The sequence below is a fragment of the Papilio machaon genome, chromosome 29 (genome assembly GCF_912999745.1).
Source record: "Papilio machaon chromosome 29, ilPapMach1.1, whole genome shotgun sequence".
Classification (NCBI taxonomy): domain Eukaryota; kingdom Metazoa; phylum Arthropoda; class Insecta; order Lepidoptera; family Papilionidae; genus Papilio; species Papilio machaon.
Window position 1 is genome coordinate 2,806,145 of NC_060014.1, and position 15,125 is coordinate 2,821,269.

Consider the following 15,125-nt stretch of genomic DNA (forward strand, 5'->3'; position numbering starts at 1 on the left):
AGGTAATGTCTGATAAAAAGGCTAAAGTTATCGGTAAGTTGTTTTATAACATATTAGATAAAATGGTTTATGTTATACTATATAACATGTAATAAATTAATTCGACGTACGTTACAGTACCAAAATTAAAACTAAGCCAAAACTATAAATATAAGTAAAAAAAAGAGTGGAAACTTTCTTTGACTTCTTAAAACATAATACTAAATTTCATTGGAATCTGTCATGTGGTTTAAATTTAGAGGACTAACATTAAAACATTGCTTTTCTATACTAATATTATAGAGGTAAAGAAACATTGGAGAAAGACACAAAAATATGTAACAAATTAACTCAGAAACAAATGAATCGATTTCAAACATTATTTTGCCATTGGAAAGCTATATTTTCACTAAATGATATATTACTATATGGCTATATTTATTACTAGAAATTCATAATTCCTCGTGGACGAAGTCACGGGCAAAATTTAATTATTTATATAGAAGTTTGATGAACTTTTTGTAAAATTATGTAAACGTAAAAATCTTGATAGGTGTAATTTAAAAAAGTGCCATCTATATTGTCACCAGGAAAACATTACAAAAAACAGAAAGTAGTGTTACCGATAGATGGCGTGTTATCAAATAATTAGTCATTAAAATTCTGACATGAAGCTTCTTGGACATTTTTTATTTTCTTGGTGAAAAATAAATTTGAAGTTTAATTTTTTACTAAAAACCGTTATTTTAAAGTCGTCATGGTGCATTATGGTGGTAAATTTAACTACACAATAGATTTTTAGCAATAACAAAGAGAAAATCATGAACCAGTTAAACATTAATTCGAGGTAGGTAAGCATTTTATTAATTTTTAATTTAAGGTTAAATCTATATATATAAAAGAAAATCGTGTTAGTTACACTATTTATAACTCAAGAACGGCTGAATCGATTTGACTGAAAATTGGTGGGCAGGTAGCTTAGAACCAGGAAACGGACATAGGATTAATTTTTACCCCGTTTTCTATTTTTTATTCCGCGCGGACGGAGTCGCGGGTAAAAGCTAGTTTACTAATATAAGTAACTTATTGTACCCCTAACTTAGGATAAGCTTTCAATCCCTCAGTGGGGGACGTATGGAGCTAATAATAATGATGAATATAAGTTAATAAAATGAATGTAGGGACATTTTAAACCATACGATGGCAGAATTGAAAAAAAATCGTAAAATTATTTTTTTAGTTAAAGTATTGTTTTTACATTTATATCAATACCAGCTGTCACCCGCGACTCCGTTCACGCTGAACTAAAACGTAAAACCTATGTGTTTAAAACAATTATTTATAAAAAATTTATGTGTGTAAAACGTAATGCCTATGTGTTCTTCCAGACTATCTAAGTCAAATTTCAGCTAGATCCGTTGTTTCAGAGATACCTTCTAACAAACATCCATACATCCAAAGATTCGCTTGTATAATATTAGCAAGATTATAAAGAGGAATGATTTAATTGTTTATTTGCATTGAATACACATCGAAACTTCTTAATCGATTTGAAAAATTCTTTCACACAAAAGCTACACAGTTCCCGGGTGACATAGCCTATATTTACTCGTATTACTAGATTTTTTTCGTGTGGATGAAATTGTGACCAACTGCTATCTTACTAATATTATAAATGCGAATGTTTAGATGGATGGATGTTTGTTTGAAAGTATCTCCAAAACGGCTCAACGGATCTTGATGTAATTTGACACAGATATAGAACATAGTCTGGAAGAACACATAGGCTATTTATTATGTTTTTTTTTTATTCTGCGCGAACGGAATCGCGGGCGACAGCTAGTAAGTTATAATCTTAAATAGGTTTATTATGTACTTACTCAAATATGACTGACTATTAAACTATAACTATTGAAATATACATATTTTATAGTGCAGGTATTTTAGTATTTTGCGGATATTTAATTATTAATATGATGGACGTTATCAGTTCTTTAGGAAACTCTTTAACCTACTTCGTTAACCAAAATGCTACAATGCAGGGCAACGTAAACATGTTTCTACATTAGGGTGATTTTAAATTTTACTTTAATTTAATATTCATATAAAATTTGCCTGTGACTTAGTCCGTGTGGAATTAAAAAAAAAACTAGTTATAAATATAGTCTACTAGCTTTTACCCGCGACTCCGTCCGCGCGGAATAAAAAATAGAAAACGGGGTAAAAATTATCCTATGTCCGTTTCCTGGTTCTAAGCTACCTGCCCACCAATTTTCAGTCAAATAGATTCAGCCGTTCTTGAGTTATAAATAGTGTAACCAACACGACTATCTTTTATATATATAGATAAGATGTCAACCGAGGATATGTAGTTTCGGAGTCTATTCAATGCAAACAAACTAACAATCAAATCTTTTCTTTTATAATACTAGAATAGATTACTCGTTAATGTTGTGCATCACCGTCAGCATCTCCCTGTTTATTTCTCTCTATGTATTCGTAATCCAACTTCCATCGTTTTGGTCGTCATTCCTTTCTTGTTTTAAATTATCATCTAAAATTTTATAATCAAAACTTAAAGTTTAAAACTTGATAGACGTTAGCAACAACATCTGTTTCACGAATTGGCATCGCCCGATTAAATACCACGTTCACACAAAAGGCAGGCGTCTGATGACTGTGCGTGCCGGAGCCCTAATTTTAGTTCTCTTTCGCTTCCTACCCTTTTCTTATAAATAAAAGTGTGGAATGAGATAGGGATTTGTCGGAGGAGGGGACGCATAGGAATAGGATATATCCTTTTTCTGTGCGTCACCGTTGACTCTCCGTTGACTATAGATAGGCAACGCATATGCAAATAGATGTCTATTCAGAACCAATAATATATTCGAGGTGATCACTAGAAAAATGCTAGAGAATCAGTACTCTAGTGTGTGTAGAGGTTAATAGCACAGTTTTGCAGCAAACGCGGGCCACTGCGCTATCCGCATTGAATCAATGCCATACTATCACCTGAATGCGCTGTTGGTGTCATTATTAATGTCGGCTTACACTGACCAAATATCCCTACTGAATGGTTATAAATAAAAGTTTAATGCATTCCAAAACATTGCATACTAACTACTGCACTCAGAAAAGATAATTGGTCATTAAGGGGGAATTTTAGTGTTGATTTAGTATAAGAAATCTACAATTAGGTAGACAACTTAACGACGGACCGCCAGTTATTTACACAAGTATCAAAATGAGAGAAAAAAAACTTGAGAGGTGTCAAGGGACACCCGGATGGAACGAAGTTCCTTTCTATTAAATAGGAATGAACCAATGTTTATTGTATGAATAAAAAACTTAAGTCTTCACAAGAAGTACATTTTATTTCTATGAATTTTCGTTATATATTGTCACGTCGTTGCCATGGTGAAGTAGCGCTCATTCGTCGTTAACATACTTACTATAGCAAAAAGTGTCGTGACAACTTTTCGTAAGAATTTTTTCTGTCTAGCCCCCTTTCACAACGCGCGATAAGGAACTTCGTTCCAATAACGTTAATTAACGTACCGTGTACTCTTCCATATATCTATGTAAACCGTCATGTCTGAATTCACTCCCTTGTTACACATATCCTCTTTTTTATATCATAAGGTGGCAAACGAGCCATCGGACATTTGAATTTGTCGAAATAGCGTAGCAACTGCTGCCTATAGACATTCGCTATTGCAGATATGTTGCCTACCTCTAATCGACAAAGGATTCCCTCCTCAGTCAGATGGCGGCACTGCCCCGTCCCACGCTTTCCTTATAAGAAAATGGTGAGAAAAGAAAGAGGACTAAAATGAGTCCTCCAGCACGCACACTCATCAGAATATACGCGGAATTGTTTCCACTTGACGCCTATCTTCTGTGTGGTCATGGTATTTCATCGAGCGAGGCCAATTCGTGCAACGGTTGTTGTTGCTGGCGTCTACTACTGTTAAATCATATACGCATATCGATGGTTTTCTGACGCAACCTCGTAACTCGATTTTTGACGATTTTGAGATTTAATCGGAAAATTAATCAATAAATATAGCTGCATAGATCTGTAAAGTTATAAATAAAAATATTCATTCAATTTTTTTTTATTTAAAAAAATACAATCTCGTATCTCAGTTCAAAAAAATGTGTCAAGCGCAACCTCGTATCTTGAAATACAAGATGGCGCATTTATAAACAAGTTCTCTCTTTTTCACCTATTAACAGTAGAAGCGTTGCTGGAGTTTCTTCCGCCACTTCTTCTCCCAGCGCTAACGCTTTCCGAAGTGGTAGTAATGTTAGCTGTATTAATAATAGCAATCAGATAATAGCAACCGATCAAGCCGAGGTTCGGCCCTCTCGCGCACCCTTGAATCGGAATGCTAAACGCGTAATGAGTGACAGCCCAAGCCGAGGTCCCCTCTCGGAGGCCCTTGCGCCCAGTCACTCCATGAAGCGTCCACCGAAGCGACCTAAGAGCTCGGTGACCTCCCAATCCGGTAATAATAACGAAGTAACAGCCCGAGCCGAGGCTCCTGAGGGAGCCCTCGAGCCCAGTTACACTTAAACGAGGTTTAGGCTAAGCGCCATCTGCGCCCGGCCACCTCAAGCCCGGTGAAACTGTAAATGCCACTTCAAGGCAAACAGTGACTACTCAGTCACAAAAAAAAAAAAAAATTCTCTCTCAGCAATGTTATTTGGTCCAATTTTATTAATAAAAACTTTATTATTACTTTATTATTATTACTTTAAATATCTTTCAGTAAATTGAATTGTTATTCAAAGTGAATAAACAATAGTTAATAAACACATTTTGTATTATAATGAAAAAAAGTACCAAAGTAAGTAAAAAAAAATTAAACAATTATCAATTCTAACCTATCACTGACACACTGGCATGAAATAAAAAAATTAAATTTGTTATTTATTAGAGTTAAATAATGTGTCATCCGAAGAGCCAAATTCAACAAACGAAAAAACAATATCAGATAAAGATCGAAATAATAATGAAAGTAAAAATCACGAAGTAGTAATGGTGCTTGATGAAACTACTGGAGTTTTAATTCCTCTCGAATGTACACCAGTGAACGAAGACGAAGAGGAGAATGTTGATTCTAGTTTATTTATAAATATGCACTTAGATGAATCTACGGGCTTATTTGGAGTAGCTTCAGATCAATCAATGTCATCACATGGATTATTAAATTCATCAAATTCAATAGTTTTGAATCAAACTGACAGTTCTAAACTGGGTGAAAAAGTAGTGATTTTGGTTTGTTAAAAAAAAATCAAAGAATACTAGAAAAGAATCAAAGCTAATCAAGGGAAAGCTCACACATAGAGAGTTTTTTAAATAAATTACCCAAGATGGAGTCTCACTATTGTCGAAAACATACATCCAAGTTATATTTAGACAATTTATATAAGTCTGCTCAAGACGTTTACCGTGATTTTTTAAAATCTATGAAAGAGCTAAATATCCCAGATAGTGAAGTATCTAGTTTTATGGATTTTTAGTTAAAAAAAATGCAATCGATGAATATTGAGATTTTCCAACCGCGAAAAGACTTCTGCGACACATGTTTTGCATTTAAAAATAAAAATATATCCAAATGATCTGTTCTTAAAATAAAATAATTAAAAAAAAATTATTCATGTATCCTTATTTGAAAAAGATATTACGCAATCACGTATGTTACGTTTTTTTCTCTGCGACAAACACGTATCTCAGAAAATAAAAGAAAAAATAATGATTAAATTTTTTTAATACTATATTTAACTCAAAAATTTGTCAAAAGATTGAATATTTTTAAAATTAGAAAAAAAAAATTGTTAAAAAAAATTAAAAATTTCATTATAAAACGTTTTTTGTCTTTCCTGAAAAGTAGTGATTTCTGAGATACGAGGTTGCGTCAGAAAACCATCGATATCCTCTTTCACACAAATGCATACATATTCAATTGCATTACTTTCTTTTTTATGAAATAATCATCAAGGAAACTTTATGATATTTGGCTTGAATATAGAACATAGTCTGGAAGAAGACATAGACTACTTATAAAGATTTTTGGAACGAAGTTCCTTATCGCGCGTTGTGAAAGGGGGCTAGACGGAAAAAATTCTTACGAAAAGTTGTCACGACACTTTTTGCTATAGAAACCATGGCAACGACGTGACAATATATAACGAAAATTCATAGGAACTTCGTTTCATCCGGGTGTCCCTTGACACCTCTCAAGTTTTTTTAATAGTGGGCGGACAGAGTCGCGGACGACATTTAGTATTCTATAAATGTGCTGAAATGCTTTTGTTTAAAAATAAAAATGTAATTATCAAAATAACAAAAGCATGCCATTCTTTCAGACATTCAAGAAATCGTAAGGTCTATTATTTCGTAGGCATTCGTAGCGCGCTACGCTTCGTAGCAAGAAAAAATTCTAAGTTATTATTTGCAACTTGATTGATTTGTTTTTTGTTTTATATACCTTAATTAAAAGACTAACGAAAGAATTAGATGACATTATTGAGTACTTTTATTATCAAAAATCATTGTCATAAAAAATAAGGGTTTTTGTACATTTTAATTTCTTTCTCTTGAACTTAAATTTATTATTTTTATTTATTATTAATTCCATTCATGCTATGTACAATTATAATCTTATTTTACTTCGAGTTAAGAACTGGTAGGTTTGTAAGAACTCTGCATATTCTCTAGAGTTGGGTAGGTCTCATTGTTGCTATTCAAATGAAATCTGTAAACTCTATATCTAAAGATCAGGGTCTTTACTAGTTTTTTTGGTTTTGCGGCTTGGGTAATCAAAAATACATCTGCAATAATTCACCATCTTGCGGTGAAATATGATGTCCTATTTAGGTTAGAATTTAGTGAGTAATTTTAACAACAGATGGCATTAGCTGGTAAAAGTTTAGCACGGATTAAGTTGGCAATGCACACTCATGTTTACGAAGTTTCTTCGAATTTCCAAGCAATTTAATTACTCAGAACATATCCTGTCACGTTATAAGTAGGAATAAATTCAATAATATTTTTTTTGATTTTTAATTGCCACCTAAAAATATCAAGTTATAACAAGTTAAGTTAAGTTAAATCATTTTTATTCAATCTAATTGATTCAATAGTAGTTGTGAATAAAATTAATAAAAGGTTGTCATAAAGAACGGTTAAATAAAAATGGCGTCCGAAAATGCGCGCCTACAATTTGACGCATTCAGGCAAAGACTACGTACAAGTTAAAAGTTACTCTGCGGCTAAAGACTAAAAAAAAACATGAAATAATTTCACCGAAAACGGAACGTCACTACAGCGATATGCGCGCGCATTTGACATCGACCCGATAGGCGATAGGCTGTGTTATCGCCAGTATTCGTCCGACCGTCGGGAAGGTCGGACGCCTTCATTATATGGGTGAGTTACAGTACCCCGGCGCACCAAGCGTCGACGATGAACGACAGTATAGGGCGCCGTTCCGCCGCGCCCCGCAGTACAGGTGGCCTGCACCGCAGCCCCCGCAGCCTTCGGCCTTCGCTCCCTGGCGTAGGGCTCCAGCGCCGCCAAGGCCCCCAGATTATCGACGTAGCGCATCATACCCCGGCAAACCTGACGAGCCTTATCAGGTAACATATGTTATTCATTACTTCGCCATTCTGTTTACGTATTCTTTAAGAATGTTTTGTTTTAATAATTTAAGACGTCACACAATAATTTCAATTGTTTTAAGCATTCTAAAGTTCCATTTTAAATCAATTTAATGATATTTTACAACAGAATTAGTAAGATTACTTGTTAATACAAAGTTACGTAGTGAAACATAACCTTAAAAGTTACATTTTGTGTATAACCTTACGAAATTGGTGCGTTTTTAGTAGAATTTACGTCACTAATATGTTTTCTTCGTAATAATTGTAGTATTAACAATTATAATATATACATATAAAAGTAATTTTGATTAAATTGTGTATATTAAAAATAATAAAACAATATTTAATGCATAATTATTTAATTACTTGGATTTTTAAACGTGTGTAAGAATTTAATATAGTTAAAGTAGTTTATGACATAAAGAAAACAAGGTTCGAACTTCACCAATAATTATAATAGTTAGAATTCAACTAATAATAGAAATTCAACTATTATTTTTTAAACTTTAGCAAAAGAGTAATTAAACAATAGTTTTTATTTAATACTAGTTGTCGCCCTCGACTCCGTCTGTGCGAAAATAAAAATAAAACTTAATTAGGAGCTTATGCATTCTTCCACACTATGTTCTACATGTAAGTCAAATTTCACTAACACCCGTACCCATTTTCTAGATACGTAGTAACCGACATACATCAAAAAATTCGCATTTATATAATCCGCCCGCGCCTCCGTTCACGCGAAATTAAAAAAAAAACGAAATAAGTAACTTATGTGTTCTTTCTGACTATCAAATTTTACTGACATCCGTTCTGCAGATATTTTATACCAAACATCCATCCATTCATTCGTATTTATAATTTAAGTAAGATTATTTTACATAGTAAGATTGTGGCGTACGTAACACATTATATGCTTACGTCCGTTTTACCAACAAACCATTTAAGTATTCTTAGATAGGTGTCTCTTTGGTTACACGTAAATTTAAAAAAAAAATTATATATTTAGGTGACACCTTAACGTTGGAGAAAACGAAATACTTACTTACTAGGGGTCTCCTAAGTGCTTCATAAGGGACTCCTAAATTTAGAAGATGGTTAGTGAAAATTTAGCGTCGGTGGCTCAGGGATTAAACATTTGTAATCTAGACTTCGAATCTGCAGATCCTGGGTTGGATCTCGCCATGTACTAATGTGTTTTTCGAATTTGTTGACATATTTACATTTATCCGACGTTCTTACGTTGAAAACATCGTGATGCTGCACATATCTGAGAAGTAATTCAAGGATATTTGTGAAGTCAACCCGCACTGGGCCAGCGCGGTCGACTATGGCCTAATCACCCCTAACTTAGGGTAGGTTCCGAACTCCTTAGTGTGCATGTGTAGTGAACTGATGATGTAATGTTGTGAAAATGGACATTAAGTTAGTACTACTGAACACGGTAGAGTTAAAGGTAATTTCAGTTAATAAAGCCATAGGTTACTTATTAAATGAAGTCTGAAAATATTGACAGTGGTGAAGAAATTGACAAACAAAAGGTTATCTTGGTATGGACATTTTTAAATCAAAAGGTTGCAAACTGCCACCTGGATTTGCCGAAATAGCAAGGCGATCGTTGCCCATAGACATCCGCAAATGCTGATGCGTTGCCTACCTTTAATTAACGTAGAAAGGGACGTACAGAAAGTGGATGTTTCCTCTTCCTATGCGTCTTTTCACCAGTCGGATCATTCGGGCACCCAACATATATTAGCTTGAAAGTTAGAGGAAGACAGAAGTATGTATCGTGTCAGTAAATTTAAATTGAAAATTATTACGTGTTAATGTTTTACCTTTACCGATATTTTGCATCGTTCATATGTCGAATATTTAATTAGATTTTCAGCTCATTGAACTGGAATACATTGACATCTCGTTCATTCGTTTTGAATAAAACAGATATGCAGATAGGAATATGTTTGTTATCTATAGGTAGGTAGGACGCCGCGGGATTTTCCAATGCTTGTCTATCTTCTTAGCGTAGTAGTGGCGATATCTACTAACTGCTACTTAGGACTTTGTCAGTTTGGAATAGAAAATAACCTAAGTTACTCTTCCATATATCAGCTACCTTCGTGTAAACTCCCCATCAAAATCTATCCAACTGTTTCAGAGATTACTCGGAACAAACGCAAATTTGCTCACAGACGGGAAAATAAAATATCACATGTGCGAATGTTTAGATGAATGTTTGAAGGTATCTCTGGAACGGCTCAACGGATCTTGATGAAATTTGGCACAGATGTAGAACAAAGTCTGGAAGAATACATAGGCTACTTATTAAGTTTTTTTTTAATTCCGCACGGACGGTGTCGCGGGCGACAGCTAACTTCAATTTAGATTACTTCGATACAAGTTTAACTCTATAGATTTTTTAGTTTAGATGACTTCATAGATCGTCAAAGTTATCAGACTTAGTGGATATAAGTCAGACATAGATAATTATATACAAGAAAAAACATGACATGACAATACGAAAGGGTTTTTGTAATACTTGATACAGTGACTGGAGGGCGCTTGTGTGCTGTCATAAATTAGTTCGACTTATACCCACCGTGTCAAATAATTCTGTCAGTCAGCTACTGTATTGACTGTAATTCTTCTTTATATATATAAAAGAAAGTCGTTACACTATTTATAACTCAAGATCGGTCGAACTGATTTAGCTGAAAATTGATGAGGAGGTAGCTTAGAACTAGGAGACGGACATAGGAACTTATTTATCTTGTGTGCATTTTTTTTTATTCCGCGCGGAAGAATTCGCGGGTAAAAGCTAGTATTAAATATTACTGTCTCTGTTGTTGTCTAAGCTATAGAAAGGGATGGTATATGTATAACAAGAGTCAATGCAGTGCTCTTCTGGAGTAAGTAACATTGAAAAATATTTCTGAAGACAAATCTGTTGGAGTTTACTTAATCCTTTTATCACGACGTTAAGCTCTTGTTTTTATATTTATATGTTTTCTTTTACAAGTCAAAAGGTGTAGAAAATGGGTGTTTACCATTGGGCTGATTGATTCTATTTATTTTACCTTTCCAATGACCGTTAGGTCTATCGCCTCAACTAGAAATAATCTATGTATATAAAGATTATTTCTCGTCATCATCTCTACGTCTTTATCCCACTTACGTAGATTCCCATTCGTCATTTCAGTCGTCGCTTTTTAATCATGTTGCACCTTTCACGCACTCCATCCATCTCTGATACATACCATGGAAAATGTGAACAGAATAAACCGCTTTTTTTTTAAGTTTTTTTAAGTTTAATGACGATTCTTGACGCACTCTATATATATATATTGTTGTGTTTTTTTAAGTCTTTTCGTATGTATGTATGTATTTTACACATTTTCTAACAACTCGTCGCGATAGCAGCGCCTCTCTTACCGGCCAAGATATGCTTGTCGCTTTATATATATATATATATATAAAACTAACTGTCGCCCGAGAGTCCGTGTACTTGGAATAAAAAAAACCTAATATTAATCAAGCCAAATTTAATCAAGATATGTTGAGCCGTTCCGGATATACTAGTACCATCAAACAAACATCCATCCATCTATCCAAACAATCGGATTTATAATATTAGTAAGACATCATTTATATATGTATATTTTCACTCTAGAACGGCTGATTACATCTCAATACTTGAAGGATAGATTGCAGCTAGTGTTTTTTTAATTCCACACGGACCAAGTAGCGGTAGACAGTAATAATTAAATATTCATAGACAATGTCGCGGTGAGTTATTAGTATTTACATAATTATCATATGTTAACAGTCTATAAGATAGAGGACGTTACCGATTCGTCTCAGATTATCGCACTATATTGTATCTACATGACATAATTATGTTATTTATTCCCCCTTAAACATTTGTACTAGTACATATTACAAATACAATACTTTATTGTGCACTATCATGGAGTTACAAAAAAAAAAAGAAAGTACATCAGGATTTTCACAAAAGGCTAAGCGATCTTTGCCAGACAACCTTTGGGAGCATATACAATACTAGCTGTCGCCCGCGACTCCGTCCGCGCGCAGTTAAAAAAAAATGAAAAATAGATGTTGGCCGATTCTCAGACCTACTGAATATGCTCACAAAATTTCATGAGAATCAGTCAAGCCGTTTCGGAGGAGTACGGTGACGAAAACTGTGACACGAGAATTTTATATATTAGATTAAGTAAGAAGTGATAATGTATGTTTATTTGGATCCGAAAAAAAAGATCCATATTGTTATTCTAGGGTTTGTATGGGCTTCAAAATGTAAGTGACAACAGTTAAAAGTTATTTTTTTTTTTAAATTAAAAATGCTAAACTCGTTGATTTAAAAAGCAGCCAATAGATGTCACTATCTCATCCATTAGTGCCTCGCTCAGTCGGATTTTTTTTTATTAAGGTTAGGTTACGTTTATATGCATTTTGACAGTGGAACCCCAAATTAAGATGTGTTACAAATTATCGTTCGTCATTCCGTAGCCGCGTAGCATCGTAGCACTGCTACGTGTCAGTAGAGCGGCGTAGCGGTATCGATCTCACATTATGTAGGTCACAGCCCGGCCTCTATACTACGGTCACTGGATGAGGCTGTGTAAATAAATAAATACTAATAATATATAATGTATAAAAAGTAAATAACAGTCCACACTTACTTTCACTGTATAAACACTGCCCGCGATTCTGTCCGTGTAGAATTAAAAAAAAACTTTTTAAGTAGCTTATGTGTTCTTCTAGACTATGTTCTACAACCGTGTCAAATTTCATCAAGATCCGTTGAGCCGTTCCGGAGCTATCTTCTAATAAACATCCATCCATTCATATAAATATTCGCATCTCTTATCTACCTTATATATATAAAAGAAAGTCGTGTTAGTTACATTATAACTCAAGAACGGCTGAATCGATTTGACTGAAAATTGGTGGGCAGGTAGCTTAGAACCAGGAATAGGACATAGGATAATTTTTACCCCGTTTTCTATTTTTTATTCCACGCAACGGAGTCGCGGGTAAAAGCTAGTTTATAATATTAGTAAGAATTAGATGAAGGTTTGAAGTCTTATATACATTATAAGTAATAGCGATGAGTTAATCCATATATTACCCCAGATATATATGGATAGATGTCCAAGTATTCTCCTTTCCCTGTGTAAAAATGTAACATTCTGTATAATGTCATTTCATTGTCATCTGTACTATCAAGAAAAAAAGTGTTAATATTTTTTTAGTAACAAACTCATTTAATTTTAAAACTAAACATATAAATAACAATGTAAAACGTGATTCATTAAAATTTCTGACTTAAATACGACAACTCACAGATTTGCATATGGAGTTAGTATTTTTAGTAACAATCGTTGTCGACGCGATTGTACAAAACTATAAAGGATGTTGTAATTCACAGCTGGATTATTTGAACATCTATTACCCCTTGGGGTTATATTTCAAGGGGGAATGGTTGGACTAACCCATCGTAACTAACGAGCATATGTGTATGTAAGGAGAGAGGTGTTCCAGGACTGCTATATATTGGAACGAAGTTCCTTATCGCGCGTTGTGAAAGGGGGCTAGACGGAAAAATTCTTACGAAAAGTTGTCACCACACTTTTTGCTATATCACCATGGCAACGACGTGACAATATATAACGAAAATTCATAGAAATAAAATGTACTTCTTGTGAAGACTTAAGTTTTTTATTCATAGAATAAACATTGGTTCCTTCACTAATTGATCGAAAGGAACTTTGTTCCATCCGGGTGTCCCAACAACACCTCTCAAGTTTTTTTCTTACTGGTACATACATACATACATACATACATACAATCCATAGATTGGATATACTACGTATATTCGAATACGATAAAATTGAATAAATTTATCAACACATGTCACTGTCTGACAATGTCATGAATAGTCTATGGTTTTAGTTCTTTAAGTTTCAGTGTTAAAAGTCTAAATACAAACATGTCTGTTTGTAATTAGTCTGTGATTAGCTTGCTTGGCAAAATTGTTTATTTATAAGTATGCATAATACTTAAGTTTTATATTTATTGCAACTAAAGATGACTCTATTTATAGCTCTATTCAGAACACCCCCCTTTTCCACCCCTCAACCCACACTAGTTGCCTCTTAAACCTGACCTAGATAGTGTTGTAATTAAGTTGAAAGAGTATTTTTTAATTAATGCCTTCTCCATTTTTTTTTTGCAGCATTGTTGTATTTTATATAGAACATTGAAGTGCGAAGGTATTTAGATGAGGCATTTTTTTTTACTAAATATTCAAAGATGTTCAAATACTAGTTATAGAATACTAGCTTTTACCCGCGACTCCGTCCGCGCGGAATAAAAAAAAAAGAAAGAAAACGGGGTAAAAATTATCCTATGTCCTATTCCTGGTTCTAAGCTACCTGCCCACCAATTTTCAGTCAAATCGATTCAGCCGTTCTTGAGTTATAAATGGTGTAACTAACACAACTTTCTTTTATATATATAGATATAGATAGATAACAAGAATAAGCACACGCAGAATCTCAAAAAGAAGAATTTATTTTGTAATCTGAATATTATATTTAAAAAAAAAAATTAAAGTATCTTAAAATTAGGATCCCCACAGATTCTAGCCACGTATATTTGCGCCAAGCGCCATAGTATCATAGTCAATTATGTCAAAATTGGTATCAGATATGTTGGTGTACTTTACGTCCGATAGAGGGCGCTGCACAAATTTTAATAAACATTTTGTCGTTGACGATACGGTGACTGTTATCACAAATATTCGTACTATGCCCTCAGTACTTTTAAGGTTTCACAAGGTCATATCAACATAACATTTTTTATTTCAAACTACCGTCTTCTTTATAAATAAACTAGCTGTCGCCCGCGACTCCGTCCGCGCGCAGTTAAAAAAATGGGGGGGGGGGCGTATGAAAAATAGATGTTGGCCGATTCTCAGACCTACTGAATATGCTCACAAAATTTCATGAGAATCGGTCAAGTCGTTTCGGAGGAGTACGGGAACGAAAACTGTGACACGAGAATTTTATATATTAAATCTAGATAATCTTTAGTAAATTTGATTATCTTATTCATTATATTTTTTCGAGTATTACGTAAGTTAAAAACGTAATGCGATTGTCCTCATTTCTCGTACAAATGCGATGATTATTTAACAATTGTTCACTGAGTACAGTCGAAAACATAGTCGTGTAACAATGTGTGTTTTAAAAAGCATTCTTTACGTTTTGCGCAAATGAAAACAAAAGTTACGTAAGCTGTGAGATTTACGAATGCATTCTGTAATCGAGAATGCTGTGATATACCACGACATATCGATGATTCATATAAATAAGGGACAATGTGCAAATTGAAAACTTTTCAAGAGATGCTCTGAAAGTTACAACTATATAGGAAAAGATGACGCAAAGGACATT

General features: G+C 33.9%; 1 protein-coding gene across 1 annotated transcript in view; it reads left to right on the forward strand.

Moving 5' to 3' along the window:
• Window positions 1-7,386: 7,386 nt before the first annotated feature.
• Window positions 7,387-15,125, forward strand: part of LOC106711939 (translational regulator orb2) — a 56,757-nt gene continuing 49,018 nt past the window's right edge. Inside the window, exon 1 of the mRNA XM_014504365.2 lies at window positions 7,387-7,626. Within this exon, the coding sequence (XP_014359851.1) occupies window positions 7,414-7,626 (213 nt within the window). The 5' untranslated portion in view covers window positions 7,387-7,413. The remainder of the gene's footprint in view (window positions 7,627-15,125) is intronic.